Source organism: Pelophylax lessonae, assembly GCF_965119305.1.
Source record: "Pelophylax lessonae genome assembly, chromosome: 1".
NCBI lineage: Eukaryota > Metazoa > Chordata > Amphibia > Anura > Ranidae > Pelophylax > Pelophylax lessonae.
Window position 1 is genome coordinate 840699614 of NC_138768.1, and position 19229 is coordinate 840718842.

At 43.4% G+C, this 19229-nt stretch overlaps 1 protein-coding gene across 1 annotated transcript in view; it reads left to right on the plus strand.

Annotated features, from left to right (window-relative positions):
* The window catches only part of GFRA4 (GDNF family receptor alpha 4), a 727205-nt gene that overhangs the window by 483427 nt on the left and 224549 nt on the right, over nucleotides 1–19229 (plus strand). Inside the window, exon 2 of the mRNA XM_082258679.1 lies at nucleotides 18549–18626. Within this exon, the coding sequence (XP_082114805.1) occupies nucleotides 18549–18626 (78 nt within the window). The remainder of the gene's footprint in view (nucleotides 1–18548; nucleotides 18627–19229) is intronic.

Here is a 19229-nt window from a genome sequence, read left to right on the forward strand (position 1 = left end):
AGCTAGAGAGTGCTACACAAAATTCCCTGGACTGGAACCCCAGGTCTGCATTTAAGGAATTGATATATTTGCTGCATATTGTGACATGTCAGGAGTTTATGTAGTCTAATAAAGTTCCAGGAAGGACCACTTAAATATTCCTGCCAGTTACCTTCATCCTCTGTTCACCTTTCCACCAATCCACTGGAGAAATAGGAGCTTCTTAGCATCCTGCTCACGTTCAGATGCAATTCGGCCAAATCCTCACACTGTACATGAGTTTGCACCTCCCCACCTGCCGCTGCAGATCCTTTGCAGATAATAAAAATTATTCCTTTAAGGCTTGGGGTTAAACTAGATGCAGAGCCAACGTACCAGTGTAGTGGTTGAATTATGCATTGGCAGGGGAAGATAACTCTCATTTTGATAAGAATGCACATTGGCACGTGTTTGTTTTAAGATATTGGCTGGTTCGTGGAGGCATGTAAAGAGGTTTATTATTGAGCTGTTCCCTGTTGGACACAAGCATACCTTAGAAAATATAGATGAAAGCAGGACTGATTTTAAAGGAACCTTCTAGTATAGATATAGGACTGCCTTTGCTGGCTTGTTTTTAAAGGTGTATTTTTCAGGACTTTCTCTCCTTCCTCTAATACTTGGTTAATTATTGTCCTGAAACAACCAAGGATTCAAACATTATATTGCCATTATACAGTCACAGGTCATACTAGGAACCATATGCATATCCAGCGTTAGTGGCGTTCAATTTACTTGATATAGGGGACCTCAAGTGCCGTTCCTAAAATCACCAAGTGGACACACATATTATTTTCTATGTAATGTTTAGACTGAAATTATGCAGGATATGGTCAGAAACTGCAGCCATACTACAGGAGATGGTCAGAGACTGCAGACATGATACAGAAGATGGTCAGAGACTGCAAGTAAGCTACAGGATATGGTGAGAAAGTGATGGCATACTACAGGAGATGGTCAGAGACTACAGACATGCTATAGTAGAAGGTCAGAGACTACATACATGCTACAGGATATGATCAGAGACTGCAGACATACTAATGTAGAAGGTCAGAGACTACATACATGCTACAGGAGATGATCAGAGACTGCAGACATATTATAGTAGAATGTCAGAGACTGCAGACATATTATAGTAGATGGTCAGAGACTGCAGAAATATTTTAGTAGATAGTCAGAGACTGCAGACATGCTACAGGAGATGCTCAGAGACTGCAGACATACTACAAGAGATGGCTAGAGAGTGCAGATATAGAACAGAAGATGTTCAGAGTCTGAAGACATACTATGGGAGATGGTCATAGACTGCAGGCATAATTATAGTAGATAGTCAGAGACTGCAGACAAACTTCAAGAGATGGTCAGATACTGCAGACATGCTACAGGAGATGGTCAGAGACTGCAGACATGCTACAGGAGATGGTCAGAGACTGCAAACATACAATAAGAGATGATTAGAAACTGCAAACATGCTACAGGAGATGTTTAGAGACTGCAGACCTACTACAAGAGATGGTCAGGGACTGCAGACATACTGCAAGAGATGCTTAGAGAGTGCAGACATGCTACAGGAGATGGTCAGAGATCGCAGGCATACTAAAAGAGATGGTCAGAGAGTGCAGACATACTACAGGAGATGATCAGAGACTAAATATATACTATAGCTAGCAGATGGTCAGTGACTGCAGACATACTACAAGAGATGGTCTGAGAGTGCAGACATAGAAACGGAGATAGTCAAAGACTGCAGACATACTATAGCAGATGGTCAGACACTATTGATAGACTACAGGTCAATATTAGAGACTGCAATGATGCTACAGGAGATGGTTAGAGACTACAGACTTGCTATAGAGGCATGTCTGCAAAGAAGCAGAATTACCAGTATAGGTTAGACAGTAATGTATGAAATATCTTAGATAGATAGCGTGACTCAGGGTCAATTCTGCCTCTTTGAGTCCTTTTATTCATAAACAAAATTCAAGCCATGATGAAGGGGTGTGATCTGAGCCCCTGAAACGCATCAGTTGTTTTATGTGATCATAAGGTGAATCAGTAAAGCTACTCACACTGATTTGGTTTGGTGCTTCTGTTGTGTTTTTAGGTTTTGGGGCACTTTCTGGGTACTTGGGCAGCCTTGTTTTACATGAGCAGCCCCACCAGAGCCAGCGATCTCATTAAATACAGGTAATTATGTTTTCTCCATAGTACTGAGTAAATACGTTTTGAAATCGCAGAGACTGTTGGATATGTCATGTGGCACCCTCCTAGGTAGGTGCTAGAGAGAGAGTATAGTTTTTGGCTCTGTCTGCATATCAGAGGAGCAGCAGGCAAATCTATATAGCTTTCTGCCTACCAGAGAGCAGGATCTGTGAGTTAGGTCTGCTCAGTGTGCTCAGTGTGTGATTCATTGGGTCTAGAGAGTGTTTCACACTGGTCCAATAGGGAGGTATGTTGGACAGCAGGAGGAAACCTGACCAATGAGTACACAGGCTTTGATACAGTCCCAGTGATTTGTAGAGACCAACTGTCTCAGTGCATTCTGGGATACTGTATAAAAGCCAGGAGCACATGTGCTGCAGGGTCTTTGGCTGGTGAGCAGAGTCCCGGAGGGAGAGGGGCGGCTGCCTCCTCCTCTGTAACAGTGGCACATAGTCACAGGCAATTGGCCTGGGTACCAGAGGAAAGGCACTGAACCCAGAGGTCCAGGAGAACAGACTGGAGGGGTAGAGACAATGGAGACCCTTGAAAAACAGTATCGTGAGTTCAGGGGATTGTGTCTAGGGGCCTGACCTGAGGGTAGCCACCCCAGTATAGGATAGTAAGAGGACGGGTGTCAGTCTGTGGAGTGAAAGGGGATACTAGGCAGGTATCCCAAAGATAATCTACCCAACCAAGTCATCTGTTCAGAGACTTAACCTAAATTCATCTAATGTCAAGGTGAATCTGCAGCCGGGCTGCATCTTCGGACAGGAGTCCTCATCTATTATGAATAGTTCAATTTGGAGTATCTCATTCTTCCCTTCTCCCATCCCTTTTTAAATAAAACACCAAAAACAACTACATACTCCTGGATTGATCATTGACTGAGTCAAGAAGTAAAGTCTTAATCTGCGAATGCCAGTGTTGCAAACAGTAACCCAGGGGGACCCGAGAGTGTAATATCCAGCAGTTCTCAAGGGGGCAGTACTACAGTCGTTTTTGGAGCTGATGGCATTTGCAAGGTAATGCTCAGGCCTCATACACAGACATCCGAGATCTGCTATCTGATACACACAAATACCTGACAGCAAGGAGGTCACAGGAAAAATAATGTGACGTTTGCATTTAGAAGCCGAGTATGTGGCCTGTGTAAACAGACACCTAAAACCTTGCTGGCTGCGGTACTTATCGAACACGCCAATGCGAAATTCAAGCCCTTGATGCGGGGAAAAGCTGTGGAAGTGTAATTTTAGGAAAACAGGAAATCAATGATGGAAACAGGTAATGGGCCCGTCCTTCTGGCTTTGACATGTTGAGTAAGTGAATGCATAAAAAAAAAAGGCAGAGAATTATATGGAGCATAGAAAAAAGCCACCTCCTGCGTTAAGTTTGCCATGCTTGAAAGTGACATTTGTGGGAAGGCTGGATATGTGACTCCAATATTATACAGAAGCTTTTAGCAGAGACGTTTAGGGAGAGAGCAGCGGTTTGTGGTGATGAAGAGGAAGGTTCCATATTAAATTCTCATACTAAGCAAGGTGAGCTAGGCACTGTCATTGGATGCAATATCTCATAATGCAGTACTGGAGGGTTTTCACAGAGCTTCAGAAAGTTAGGCCTGGAAGAGAAGAAAGAAACCTAGACGCAGGGCCGGCATGACTGCGTAAACCTCTTTAGAACCGCCCGTCGCAGATGTACTGCGGCAGGCAGCCGCTCCTGCACAAACCGCTGTGACTGTACGGTGGCTGCGAGCAGGGGGGCGAGTGCGCGCCGCCAGCGGCACGCTCCCACCCCTACTCGTCAGCAGGGAAGCCGATGCAGCGGGCAGGTGGCTCTGATTGCCACCTGCCACCTGCGATCGTTCCCCGCTGAGAGAAAAGAATGGTCAGCTGTTGTAAACACAGCTGACCGTTCTGCTCCCTGGAATGATCATAGAACCCATGTGATCCTTCTATATAGGAACACAGGTCTCTATGATCATTTCACAAGTCACGCCCCCCCCCCCCCCCCACAGTTAGAATCACTCCCCTAGGCTCACATTTAACCCATTGATCACCCACAATGTTAACCCCTTCCCTGGCAGTGCCATTATTACAGTAACAGTGCATATTTTTAGCACTGATTACTGTAGTAATGTCACTGGTACCCCCAAAAGTGTCAAAAATGTCGGCGGGGGAGGACAGCAGGGGATCGCAGGGAAGGTGAGTAACGTTCTGGGGTAATCCTGAGTGTGGCTCGGGGTTACCACTTTTGGTACTAAAAGTTAACCGCGAGCCACACTCGGGAATACTGCCAGGGAGGTTAAAGGGTAACTCTACTTTCCTGGGGGAAAAAAATAGCAAACAAAGAAAAAACAATCTAGCGTATAAAATTGCGACACAAATCATATTGTAGTTGAATGTTATTAAAAATGACCTTTCCTTTTCAATCTGCAGCCGCTGTAATTTTATGTAAAGTGCAATACGGCTATCTGGAGCTGTTCTGTAGACAGAATGTATACTGACCACACCCCCAGAAACATCATTTCCTGCTTGTGTGATTGGCTCACCAATTTTCCCAGAAGTCTGCACTAAAATACAAATCAGATTTCTGGCATCCCTTGCAACAAAAATGTAATTTTGGTGAGATACTCCCAATAGGAACACGTCTAAAGGGATGCAGGCCCAGCAAATGTCCTCATTAGAGTCCTGCAGTTGCCACAGCTGATAGATAATTATGAAACCACTCCCATTTGACCCACTCAGCACAGAGAAACACACAATGATTTCTTCAGAATAACAAAAAGTTGGAATCTGCAACAAAGTTTGTTATAATCCCTGCAATGTACAGAGATCACCCAGAGGGGAATGTTTTTTTCTCAACAAAATTGGAGTTATGCTTTAACCTCGATAGCCTCCCTAATGGGGCCCCCTCCAATCCCCAGGCCCCATTACTGCCGCGTGGGCTGCTATGGCTTATGTCACGCCACCGCTTTGAAGCTAATTAACTTCTCCAATTCAGGAGTGAATTGAAAGCCCATTGTGAGCCTGCGTGTTTCCTCGTTGTGTAAAAAATTAAATTAACAAGAAAACATATTAGGAAGCCTGCAAATCACGCGTGTTCATTTACATCTGTTGTGAGCATGGCACCAAAACAATTAAAAAGTGTTAATAAACACACTTCCTAAGTGGCAGGATGACCGCTGGCTTCCTGTTCAACAAGTCTAATTATTTTTTAGGGTCTTTACTTATTTAGTCTTTTAATGAGATGTAAAAATGAAGGGTGCTTGTGTATGAGCCGCTTCGCAATCGCTATTCATGGGCTGTTTATTGAGGTCAGGAAATCACGGCGTTGGCTCAGCTATATCCGCAGGGAGAAAGACAAGAACCTCGTATTCATACACATGCAATTATACCTAACAAAATATCGCTTCAAATGTAGGTGATGGTCGCCACCGTCCCCGCTGCATAACATTTCTTTACAAAAACCTCTTAGGCCCCTTTCGCACTTGTCCTGCGACTTGGGACTGCAAAGTCACATGACAGATCGTACTCCATGATTTCCATGGAATACCGGTCATATCTCTGCGACTTCAAGTTGCAGCAACTTCAAAGTAGTCCCTGCACTACTTTGCTCTGACTTTGATGCGTTTTGAGGTCCATAGACATAGGTATTGCTTCAAGTCTAGTCAAAATGGCAGCAAAGTCGCGTCAAAATCTCAGCAAAAAAAATGTGGCAAAATCGCGCGGGTTTTAGGTCACACAAGTGTGAAAGGGGCCTAAATGGAACTTTTGTTGGTATTTTTTTTTTTGCCAACCATTTATTGCTTATAAAGAGTCCCTCAGTACCCACTAGTATCTATATACACTATATTGCCAAAAGTATTGGGACGCCTGCCTTTAAACGCACATGAACTTTAATGGCATCCCAGTCCCTGAGCAGGTGTGCTGTCTTTCATATTCATACTTGTGATTGGGTGTTCCTTTATTAGCTTTTGATACTGTGTAAATAAATATATATATATATACAGTATATAGATAGATAGATAGATAGATAGATAGATAGATAGATAGATAGATAGATAGATAGATAGATAGATAGATAGATAGATAGATAGATAGATAGATAGATAGATAGATAGATATAGATATATTTTTTTCCAAAAAGATAGATAGATACTATTGCCAAAAGTATTGGGACGCCTGCCTTTACACACACATAAACTTTAATGGCATCCCAGTCTTAGTCCGTAGGGTTCAATACTGAGTTGGCCCACCCTTTGCAGCTATAACAGCTTCAACTCTTCTGGGAAGGCTGTCCACAAGGTTTAGGAGTGTGTCTATGGGAATTTTTGGCCATTCTTCCAGAAGCGCATTTGTGAGGTCAGGCGCTGATGTTGGACAAGAAGACCTGGTTTGCAGTCTCCTCTCTAATTTATCCCGAAGGTGTTCCATCGGGTTGAGGTCAGGAAGTCAAGTTCCTCCACCCAAAACTCACTCATCCATATTTTTATGGACCTGGCTTTGTGCACTGGTCCAAATCATTTGGTGGAGGGGGGTTTATGGTGTGGGTTTGTTTTTCACAGGTTGCGCTTGGCCCCTTAGTTCCAGTGAAAGGAAATCTTAAGATGTTAGCATACCAAGACATTTTGGACAATTTCATGTTCTCAACTTTGTGGGAACAGTTTGGGGATGGCCCCTTCCTGTTCCACTATGACTGGTCACCAGTGCACAAAGCAAGGTCCATAAAGACATAGATGAGCGAGTTTGGGGTGGAGGAACTTGACTGGCCTGCACAGAGTCCTGACCTCAACCCAATAGAACCTGTGGGATGATTTAGAGCGGAGACTGTGAGCCAGGCCTTCTTGTCCAACATCAGTGCCTGACCGCACAAATGAGCTTCTGGAAGAATGGTCAAACATTCCCATAGACACACTCCTAAACCTTCTGGACAGTCTTCCCAGAAGAGTTGAAGCTGTTATAGCTGCAAAGGATGGGCCAACTCAATATTGAACCCTATGGACTAAGACTGGGATGTCATTAAAGTTCATGTGTGTGTAAAGGCAGGCGTCCCAATACTTTTGGTAATAGTCTATCTATCTATCTATCTATCTATCTATCTATCTATCTATCTATCTATCTATCTATCTATCTATCTATCTATCTATCTATCTATCTATCTATCTATCTATCTATCTATCTATCTATCTATCTATCTATCTATCTATCTATCTATCTATCTATCTATCTATCTATCTGTGTTGCCACTTTAATATCTGAGAGAGATTAAAAAAAAACAACCCCATACTGAGCTCAGATTTCTGCATCACATTTCCCACCCTGAAGCCACTGATCCCCCGGTAGTTTTTTTTTTTTAATCCCTTTTTAAAAAAAAAGTTGGTGAACGCAGCCAGATTATGTATTCCGGTGTATTAGCATTCCACTTGTGTTCCGGCACTGAGGGAATGGTTCATGAGGCTAAACAAAACAGAGAAAATAGAGGAACTTATAAATTCGGCTCCAGACCGCCTTTCTAAATTCATCTCCACCTGGTCCTGCTGGTTACACTTCAATACATCGTACCAATACAAATGTCTTTCTCACCTTGACTTCCTCGTGTAAAGGACTCTGCAGTCACTATATCTGATGTCCCACAGTACACAGAGCATGGAAATGCAATTATTTTAGTAAATATAAACTGCAAAATACCTTTTCTCTTTAGCAGTAAATAGCAGTCTTGTGACTTCTATAAGTGTCTGGTTAAAACTTGTAGGAGGAGTTTTCATTCTCCTCTGACTGTCCTATGAGGATGCAGGATCCCTGACCCTCTGTCTGGACGGTGCTGATTGGCCCTGTGCTGATCACATGCACCCTCCCAAGAAAAAAATAAACTCTCTAGCAATACACACCATACTGAGCATGTACAGATTGCCCCCATGGCTCTCAAGAGATGGATTGGGGGACTGTGGAAGAAGGGGAGGTTTAGAGAAGACAGGAATAAGCAGCCTTTTTACATAATGCAGAATATTAACTCCTTGGGTTCCACAGTGAGTATAATCAGCATGCTTTACTACATACACAGACTGATTTTACTGTTGTGGGTTTAGTAACACTTTAAGCTTGGGGCCCCAATTGAGGATTCAATTGTAGTCTGAGCGTCATAGTGACTCCATTCTCAGTCTCCAGGTTTATCTGTCCCTACTGTTGGGGGGTGGACAAGGCAGCAGTGTCAGGCTCTTCTCCCCTTCCTTTCTTTTTTTGTATTCCTTCTTCTTTCTACCCTTTCCTTCCTCCCTCCTTCTCTCTTTTTCTTCCCACGTTTCTCCCCTCCTTCTTTTTATTTTCCCCCCTAAATCTCCCCCTTTTTTGCCCCCCCCCCCTTTTTTTTTCCTTTTCTGATCTCTTTCTCCTTTGTTCTCTCTCTTACCCCCTTCTCCATTATTCCCTTCTCTTTTAACCACATGCTGACCAGCTGCCATAGTTATACGGCATCAGGCCGACTCTGTTACATGAAATGACGTACATGTACGTCGCTTCCTGAAGCAGTTTGTGTGGGCATGCGCTAGAAGGGGAGCCAATCAGCGGGTCTGGTTGCCGCAATCTCCGCCGGGCACCCGAGATCGCTCCCGACAGCGGAGACAGAACGGCGGTCTGCCAATGTAAACACTGCAGACAGCTGTTCTGTCTGTTTAGGTCTGGCCTAAAGTGATTAAAACATTTGATTTTTTAATTTTTTTTTTTATTAGGAATGTTATATAGCAGAAAGTTAAAAAATATATATATATATATATATATATATATATATATATATATATATATATATATATATATATACAGGGCTTTTTTTCTCAGAGAATAGGTGCAGGAACTCCACCTTTTAAGTTACTTTGTGTCTCCGCCCCCTACCCACCTCCGAGCACTAACCCTTGGTTCCACCCCTTCCAACCTACGAGCACTGACCCTTGGTTCCACTCCCTACCCAGCTTCCAGTACAGCCACTTTTAGAGAATATAGAGCCAAGTATAATTCTGTATTGGAATGTATAGAATTAGGTTATGATAACAAGAAAAGCAATAAAATAGATCCAGCAGCAATTGACGACCCCCCCCCAGCAGCAATAGACCCCCCAGAAGCAGCAAAAGATCTCCCAGCAGCCAGCATCAATAGACTCTCTAGCAGCCAGCAACAGTAGACCCCTCCCTAAACAGTAGATTCCTTTTATCAATAATTAACCCTCAGGCAAAAATAGATCCCCTCCAGAAACAATAGATCTCCCAGCAGCCAGCATCAGTAGATCCTCCAGCACCCATTGGAGGTGCCGAACTGCGTTCCCCTGCGTTCCCGCTGAAAAAAAGCCCTGTATATATATTGGCATTAATGGTCGCTGAGCATGCTAGGAGAAGGTATTTATTTTAAGGAAGTCAGGTGGTCTTTGTCCTTTTCCACCTTGGGTGGATGTGTGAGGAACAGCTGCTGCTGGGTAGGCCTGAGGGCTAGCCATGTGCTCAAGGCTCTGTAAGGGAGAGCCTGCTCACTACCTGGAAGCATAAAGGAAAGGAAGAAGACCTGAGATGAAGTACCAAAGGTTACTCTTGTATAAACCGGGGATCCATGGAGAGCCTGGGAAAGCATCAAGATGGAATTCTGCACCTTCCGCGAGTTGATTATTGTTGCTATATAGACAGCTTATGCTACAAATTACAGATTGCTGGTTCCAGCCTAAAGGCTCTTTTTCCTGTTCCACTGTCTTTCTACATTTTTGTCTAAGGAGTCTGCCGGTCTGCAAGTCTTCTGCCGTTTTTTGACTAAGAGTGTCCTGTGACCTACCCCTCTCTCCCACATGTGTCCTGTTATAAGAAATAACTTCTCTTTGTTCAAGCATAAAAGTTGACTGGCGCCCATCTTTCCACCTTGTACACCACCCACCATGCCTAGTAACCTGCACCCTGAGGAGGAATGTCAGCCCTCCCTGTCTCTGGGGGTCACCACCAGGCCTCTGGAGGATGGGGGCACTACACCAGTGTAATCAATCCCAAGAGTCAATGGGCATCCTCCGCTTCTAGCATTGCGTTATTTCAAAATCTGAAATGACGCGATGCTTGGAGGAAGTGGGTGCCATTTTCCGGGTTGGAATGTGATTGACAAGTTGGTTGCCATAACAAAGTTGGGGGAACTTCTTATGCCGACGCCATTGCTATGACAACCTGTTCTAGACAAACTGCGCTGGGATGGGAGAGGCTCTGGAGAAGTCCTAGAGGCAAGCATGGGAGCCGGATAGCAGGAAGTCTTGGGAGGAACAGAGAGGATGGTTTGGGTGATATTTTGGGATGATGTTGGGAAGTAGCCGAGGGCAGAGGTGTGTATGGTTTACAGTGGGGAAAATAATTATTTGATCCTCTGAACATTTTGTAAGTTTGCCCACTTACAAAGAAATTAAGTGTCTATCATTTTTATCATAGGTGTATTTTAAATGATAGAGACAGAATATCAACCAAAAATCCACATAAAACACATAAAACAAATGCTTTAAATTAAGTTGCAGTTAAGTGAGAAAAATAATTATTATTTGATTCCCAAGCAAAATATGACTTAGTACTTGGTAGATAAACCCTTGTTGGCAAGCACAGAGGTAAGACGTTTCTTGTAGTTGGTTACCAGGTTTGCACACATCTCAGGAGGGATTTTGGTCCATTCTTGTTTACAGATCTTCTCTAAATCCCTAAGGTTTCTTGGCTTTCTCTCTAAGTTTTAGTTCCCTCTATATATTTTCTATAGGATTAAGGTCTGGAGACTGGCTAGGCCATTACATGACCTTAACCTCCCTGGCGGTATGATTATGTCAGGAATTATGTACCAAAAGCGGTACAATTTTTTTAATGGAAATTTGGCGTTATGTATTATAGGCGTACAATTCTTAGTAATTACTGACTTAAACCTGACCAAAACAAGAGTCTAGTAGACATCCCAGATGTGATAAATTTGAAACACAAACGCATGAATTATAATCTAATCAATAATATCATTTTATTATATAATATATAATATATATATATATATAATAAAATTATATTATTGATTAGATTATAATTCATGCGTTATATATTATATATATATATATATATATATGTGTGTGTATATATATATATACACACACATATATATATATATAATATATAACGCATGAATTATAATCTAATCAATAATATAATTTTATATATATGTATAATATAAAATGTGTTGTGTTTGTGTTTTGTGAAACGTTTGAATTTCCCTCCCAGTTCCGCTCCCATGCAGCATTGCTGCTGCAGGGAACGGAACTAGAAAGTCATCACACCGACGGACGAGTGGCGGGGATCTCGGCTAGCGGTCACAGCAATGAGAGATCGTCGCTGGATCGCCAGGAGAAGGTAAGAGACACCGCTGCGCGCTCTGCACATCTACCCCGAGCGTGACTCGGGGATACCGATCCTAACCTAAAAAATCCAGCCCGAGTCACGCTCGGGGATACTGCCAGGGAGGTTAATGTGTTTCTTCTTGAGCCACTCCTTTGTTGCCTTGATGGGATGTTTTGCGTCATTGTCATGCTGTAAGACCCATCCACGACCCATTTTCAGTGTTCTGGCTGAGGGAAGAAGGTTCTCATCCAAGATTTTACAATCCATGGCACCATTCATTGGCCCCTCAATGCAGCACAGTCGGCCTGTACCTTTAGCAGAGAAACACCCCCAAAGCCTAAAGTTTCCACCTCCATGCTTGACTGTAGGGATGGTGTTCTTAGGGTCATAGTCAGCATTTTTCTTCCTACAAGCCATATGTATATGTTGTAGTTCATCGATTAAAATGTTTATGTTGGGAGATCAGATTTTAGTGGACGTTCTTTGCAGATAGGGATGGCGGACACTGAACGGTTGGTAAAGTAGATACGTCTTGTAGCAATGTCTTCTTCTTTGGATGTGGATGGAAACAGCCCATCACTCTCTGCTGTATGCAACTCTTATCATCTCCATTCAAATTTTAATTAATTTTCATAAATCTGAATCCTTCATTGTCTTGTGTTCCCGAATACTCCTTTGTACCTTGCTGAGCGATACAAGCTCTCAGCTTCTGCATTGTGCATATAGCACGCTGTGTCGTTGTGTATGACCCTGCAGTGCATAACAAGGAAAATATAGAGATTACAGTTACTTTCATTCTTTTTTAAGGGCTCTTAACTGTATGTTTAACTCTATCAATCACCTGATTGCCACGCTGTGATCCAAACAACACTTTGTTTTGCTATAAAATAACTGTTCTGATTGTCTGCTGCTTCTTTCTCTTGAGCAACAGACATTTTCATGTGTTTACTTTGAAAATTACACCGTAAAGACTTGGATACACATGCAGTTGGGATGGGGGGGGTGGTAAAAAAAAAAAGAAAACAGGCAGCTGTGCCTCATTACCATTCTGACTTTAAGTTGAACTAAACCCATCAATTTAATTGTTTCAAAAAACAGTTATATTCCCGCCGTGCTGGAAATGTCACATTTGCTTGTGCTTTCAAAACCATCAAATGTCTGATGTCATAACTGATCACAGGTGCAGCATCATGGCAGTTGCAAATCAAACAGAGGCCAAGATGGCAGAATCCTTGGTTGAAAAGGATAGGAGGGTTTAACCACTTGCCGACCGCCGCAAGTACATATACTGCGGCGGTCAGCCCCTCACAGGCAGAGTGACGTACCGGTACATCACTAGCCTGTGAGACTCTGGGGAGCGAGCGCATGTGACCCCCCCGCACGTGTGACCGGCAGACCCGATGTCCGCCACTCACTCAGCGATCGTCGGGGGGAGGGAGAAAGGCAGGCGGCTTGTGTAAACAAGCTGCCTGTCATTCTCCCCTGTGTAGAAACAATGATCATACGGTTCTACTATGTAGGACCGTTGATCATTGTTCCTACAGCTCAAGCCACAGCCAATCACAGTTAGAATCACGCCCCTAGGGACACACACAGCCCCTCCCTCTCAAATAAAGTTAACCCCTTCACTGCCAGTGTAATTGTACAGTAACAGTGCATATGTATAGCACTGATTACTGTAGAAATGTCACTGGTACCCCCAAAAGTGTCAAAAATGTCAGTCAAGGGTCCAATCTGTCCGCCGCAATGTTGCAGTACTGCAAAAAAAATCGCAGATCGCCGCCATTACGAGTTAAAAAAAAAAACACCAAAAATGACAGAAATGTCTCCCTTTGTTAGTAAACGCGATAACTTTTGCGCAAACCAATCAAAATACGCTTTTTGCGATTTTTTTTGTTACCAAACATATGTAGCATAAAACAAATTTGCCGAAAATGTTAAAAAAGTTTGATTTTTACATTTTTTTGGGGAATTTCTTGTGAAAAATTTGAAAAATATTGTTATTTTTGCAAAATTGACGCTCTTTTTTTGTTTATAGCGCATGATCAAAAAATCGCACAGGTGATCAAATACCACCAAAAGAAAGCTCTGTTTGTGGGAAAAAAAGGACGTCAAATTTGTTTAGGTACAGCATCGCACGACCGCGCAATTGTCCGTTAAAGTCACGCAGTGCCAAATCGCAAAATACCCCCTGGTCTTTCAGCAGCCAAATCTTCCGGGGCTTAAGTGGTTAAATTCTACTTCAACCTCTTCAGGATTACCCCCCCCCCCCCTTCATGACCAGGCCATTTTTTGCAATATGGCACTGCGTTATTTCAACTGGCGATCGTGCACCAAAATAAAAATTATGGTGTTTTTTTCCCCACAAATAGAGATTTCTTTTGGTGGTTTTTGATCACCTCTGCGGTTTTTATTTTTTTGCGGTATAAACAAAAGAAGACAGACAATCTTGAAAAAAAAACAATATTTATTACTTTCTGCTATAAAACATTCCCAATTAAAAAATCAAATGTATTAATCAATTTATCAATTTAGGCCAAGATGTATTCTGCTACATGTTTTTGATATAAAAAAAAAATCCCCAAAATTATGATTGGTTTGCACAAAAGTTTTAGCGTCTACAAACTTTGGGACATATTTGTGGAATTTTGTATTTTTTTGACTGTTTTCACGATCAGCGATTTTTAGCGCGACTGTGACATTGCGGCGGACAAATCTGACACACAGGGGTTTATTTACTAAAGCTAGAGAGCGCTAAATAAGTCACAGAGAAACCAAGCTGAGATTAGAAGCTGATTGGTTTTTCTGCAGAAGTGGGACTGATTTTGTACTCTCTAGCTTTAGTAAATAAACCCCTAAGTGACACTTTTTGGGGACCAGTGACACCAGTACAGTGATCAGTGCTTAAAGAAAGTGCACTGTCATTGTACTAATGACACTAGCAGGGAAGGGGTTAACATCAGGGGCAATCAAAGGGTTAAATTTGTTCCCTGGGAGTGCTTTCTATCTGTGTGGGGGGAGGGAAGGTGCTTTGACTACGGAAGATAGAAATCCGTGTTCCTGCTTAGCATAAACACAAGATCTCCATCTTCCCCTCTCACAGAGTGACAGTGACAGAGGCCCCGATTCCATGCAACTACAGTATTTGAACTGTCACTCTTTGCTGAAGGCACATATCAGTTTTGAAATGAAATGTTGAATGGTTGATTTGAACTTGTTGGACATCCCAACCATGAAGCTGCCAAACCTTGTCCCCTCTTTGCAGCTATAACATTCTCCACTCTTTTGGAAAGCCTTTCCACATTATTTTGGAATGTTTCTATAGGAATTTGTGTCCATTTACCCAAAAAAAGCATTTTTCAGGTCAGATACTGATTTTGGATGAGAAGACCTAGCTCGCCATCTTTGTTGCAAATCAACCTAATGGTGTTTGGTTTGTCTGAGGTCCAGGGCAGTCTTTACCACAGGGCAAAAGGGGCAGCTGCCCTGGGCCCAGTCATTGTTGTGGGGCCCAAGGCAGCTTCCCCTTGAGCCTGCCCTGCCCGCAAATAGTTGATAAGTGGATTCGGGAGGGCCCAAGAAAATGTATACCCAGGGTCCAATCAATAATAAAGATGGCCCTGCTGAGGTCAGGGTGTGTATGCCACTTGAGTTCTTCCACACCAGACTCATCAAATCATGTCTTTATAGAGCGGGCTTTGTGCACAGGGCCACAGTCATTCCAAAAGAGAAAAGGGCCTCCCATTGCCTCAAGGACGCTATTGTCTAAGATGTCCTTGTATGCTGTCGCATTGAAAGTGCCCCTCATTCGAAACACCTGAACTCAATAATTTGAAGTGAGAAAGATGAACCTTTATAGCAGGGGTCTCCAAATTTTCTAAGCAAAGGGCCAGTTTACTGTCCTTCAGGCTTTAGGGGGGGGGGGGCAGACTGTGGCCAGTTGGAGTAGAAAATGTCCTGGCACATCATTGGTTTTATTTGGATCAATAGTGCCTCACTGTTAATATCAATGAAAAGAATAGTGCCCCATTGATGGTGTCAATTGGGGGAATGGTGCCCCATCATTGGTGCCAGTTGGTGCAAAAGTGCCCCAAGGGCCAGATAAAAGCAATCAAAGGACCAGGTCTGGCCCTCGAGCTGCAGTTTTAAAACCACTGCTTTAGAGTACTGCTTTAAATAAGTTACAAAATGGATAATAGTCCTGAGGCTGCATTCACATGTCAGCTTATAATCGCGGGCAGAACCGCCGCGGTTCCGCCCGCGATTCGGAGATTTATTGCAAATCGCGGGACGCCTAGCGTTGCCCGTTGATTTGCAATAGCCCCCCAAACGCCGAGCGATGTTGCCGCGATTTACCCCCGCCGAATCGCGGCTACATCGCGCAAACAAAATCGCGGGACGCAATACGCTCCAAAAAAGTACAAGAGCTTCTTTGGAGCGTATTGCGTCCCGCGATTTTGTTTGCGCGATGTTGCCGCGATTCTGCGGGCGTAAATCGCGGCAACATCGCTCGGCGTTTGGGGGGCTATTGCAAATCAACGGGCAACGCTAGGCGTCCCGCGATTTGCAATAAATCTCCGAATCGCGGGCGGAACCGCGGCGGTTCTGCCCGCGATTATAAGCTGACATGTGAATGCAGCCTAATATAATTTAGTCTAACTGTTGTTTTCTTTTTTCTCTTTCCTTCTTTCTGTATTTTTAATACCTGCGGTTTCATTCAAGTTAGATCTTGCAGAAAAGGGTCATTGTGACCCAAAAGACACATAGTTTTGAGTAACAACACACTTCTAAATCATCCAGATTTCACAATCTATCTAATAGCATGATTAATGAGTTGTTAACATCCTGAAATGCCTAAAATACATCTAAAATGTAATAATAAAGGAGGACAGTCAAACCTTGTTTGGCTGTACTTCTCCTATGGCTCACAGGAGTTCAGTTTGTTCTGCATTCCTGTGACCTGTGTTTAGCAGAGAGCGGACTGAAGCCTGCTCTTAGCTGACGTCACGGAAGTCGGGACAGGCTCCACGTCATCATGACCACGGAGCCGGGATCCGCCAGATCCCTGGATCAAGACCCAGCTCAGCCTCTCAGTGAGCCGCTGAGAGCCTAAGCCGGCTGCTCCCCTCCCCTCCACAGGCTCCACAGTGATGACATCACGGAGCTGGTGGATGTTAGAGACCTTGAGCTCCTCCACCCTCTATTTGAGGATGCCCCACAGATGTTCAATAAGGTTTAGGTCTGGAAACATGCTTGACCAGTCCACCACCTTTACCCTCAGCTTCTTTAGTAAGGCAGTGGTGGTCTTGGAGGTGTGTTTGGGGTCGTTATCGTGTTGGAATACTGCCCTGCGGCCCAGTCTCTGAAGGGAGAGGATCATGCTCTGCTTCAGTATGTCACAGTACATGTTGGCATTCATGGTTCCCTCAATGAACTGTAGCTTCCCAGTGCCGGCAGCACTCGTGCAGCCCCAGACCATGACACTCCCACCATGCTTGACTGTAGGCAAGACAAACTTGTCTTCGTACTCCTCACCTGGTTGCCGCCACACACGCTTGACACAATCTGAACCAAATAAGTTTATCTTCATCTCATCAGACCACGGGACATGGTCACAGTAATCCATGTCCTTAGTCTGCTTGTCTTCAGCAAACTGTTTGCAGGCTTTCTTGTGCATCATCTTTAGAAGAGGCTTCCTTCTGGGACGACAGCCATGCAGACCAATTTGATGCAGTGTGCGGCGTATGGTCTGAGCACTGACAGGCTGACCCTCCCCTCACCCCTTCAACCTCTGCAGCAATGCTGGCAGCACTCAAACTTTTATTTCCCAAAGACAACCTCTGGATATGACGCTGAGCACGTGCACTCAACTTCTTTGGTCGACCATGGCGAGGCCTATTCTGAGTGGAACCTGTCCTGTTAAACTGCTGTATGGACTTGGCCACCGTGCTGCAGCTCAGTTATAGGGTTTTGGCAATCTTCTTATAGCCTAGGCCAGTGTTGGCAAACCTTGGCACCCCAGATGTTTTGGAACTACATTTCCCATGATGCTCATGCACTCTGCAGTGTAGTTGAGCATCATGGGAAATATAGTTCCAAAACATCTGGGGTGCCAAGGTTCACTACACTGGCCTAGACCATCTTTATGTAGAGCATCAATTCTTTTTTTCAGATCCTCAGAGAGTTCTTTCCCATGAGGTGCCATGTTGAACTTCCAGTAACCAGAGAGAGTGAGAGCGATAACACCAAATTTAACACACCTGCTCCCCATTCACACCTAAGACCTTGTAACACTAACGAGTCACATGGCTAATTGAGCCAAATTTGGACATTTTCATGTAGGGGTGTACTCACTTTTGTTCCAGTGGTTTAGACATTAATGGCTGTGTGTTGAGTTATTTTGAGGGGACAGCAAATGTACACTGTTATACAAGCTGTACACTCACTACTTTACATTGTAGCAAAGTGTAATTTCTTCAGTGACGTGAAACGCGTAGGGTCCGGTCCGGTTCTCTCCACCTATGGTTCCTAGGAGTCTTCTGTACAGAAACTGGTCTGTTATTGCATGCAATTTTAATTCTTTGTATATCCAGCCGGTTGCTGGATATATATAAATTGTCAATGTAAATGTCGCTGACTCTTTTCATGTAATAAAATTCATATTTTTATACTTTTTTGTCTAATTTTTTCAGTGCATTAGTGGCATACAAAGTCCCAAACCATTGGGGGTATCCCTTTTTGTATCCCATTACTTCAGTGTTGTCACATGAAAAGATAGAATAAAATATTTACAAAAACGTGAGGGGTGTACTCACTTTTGTGAGATACTATAAGTGAGTGGGGTGGACAAAAGAACGTAAAGGCTTTTTTTTTTTTGTGTGTTTTAATTACATGAATTCTTCAATACATATTATTTCATAAATAACATATATTTACGTCTGCTTTATTTTTATTGCAGCTTCAAGCAGCAGCCAGCGGAGCAACAGGAGGAAAACGACATCAGAAATCTCCGCGAACAACAGACAAAAGACAAAAGGTTTTTTTTTTTCCCTACATTCATTTTACTAATTGTGTCTTTAAACTGCAAAGTGTTGCTTTATGCTGTAAAGAAAAAAAAATGTGATTATTTCCAGTGAATAGGGAAATCGATGCCTTGTGTCTGGGAGGCAGGTATGCTTTTCTGTGGACACAGACGTAAGGAGATCATTGTGTATTTCGAATCTTGGTAAAGAATTTGCAAGTAAGAACGCGGTGACAATGTGAATGGAAATTCTAATGACTTGTTTCAGCGCTCCTATTATCTCGGCAGTGCATTAGTGTAATCTGTGAAACGTGTCAGGCATGGAAGCTTAGGAGCGTGCCAATATATATGTTTATCATTTCCTTCTCTCCAGTCTCTCTCTTCTCCATCTAGATGTCAGTGGCACGGTATAGGTCCCCATGTCTCGGGTGACATTTATAAAAAAGGGCCGCGCCATTGTCCCCAACTAGGAAAACAGGCTACTTACTTATTTTGCAAGGCAACCTGCAACTTCCAGATAAGGAGTCGCCTTTTTAAGATAAAGTGCGCAGTGCGGACGGCGGTCCCGATGAATACGGGAAATTAAAAGCACATTCAAGCCGGAAGAAGTTCAATTCC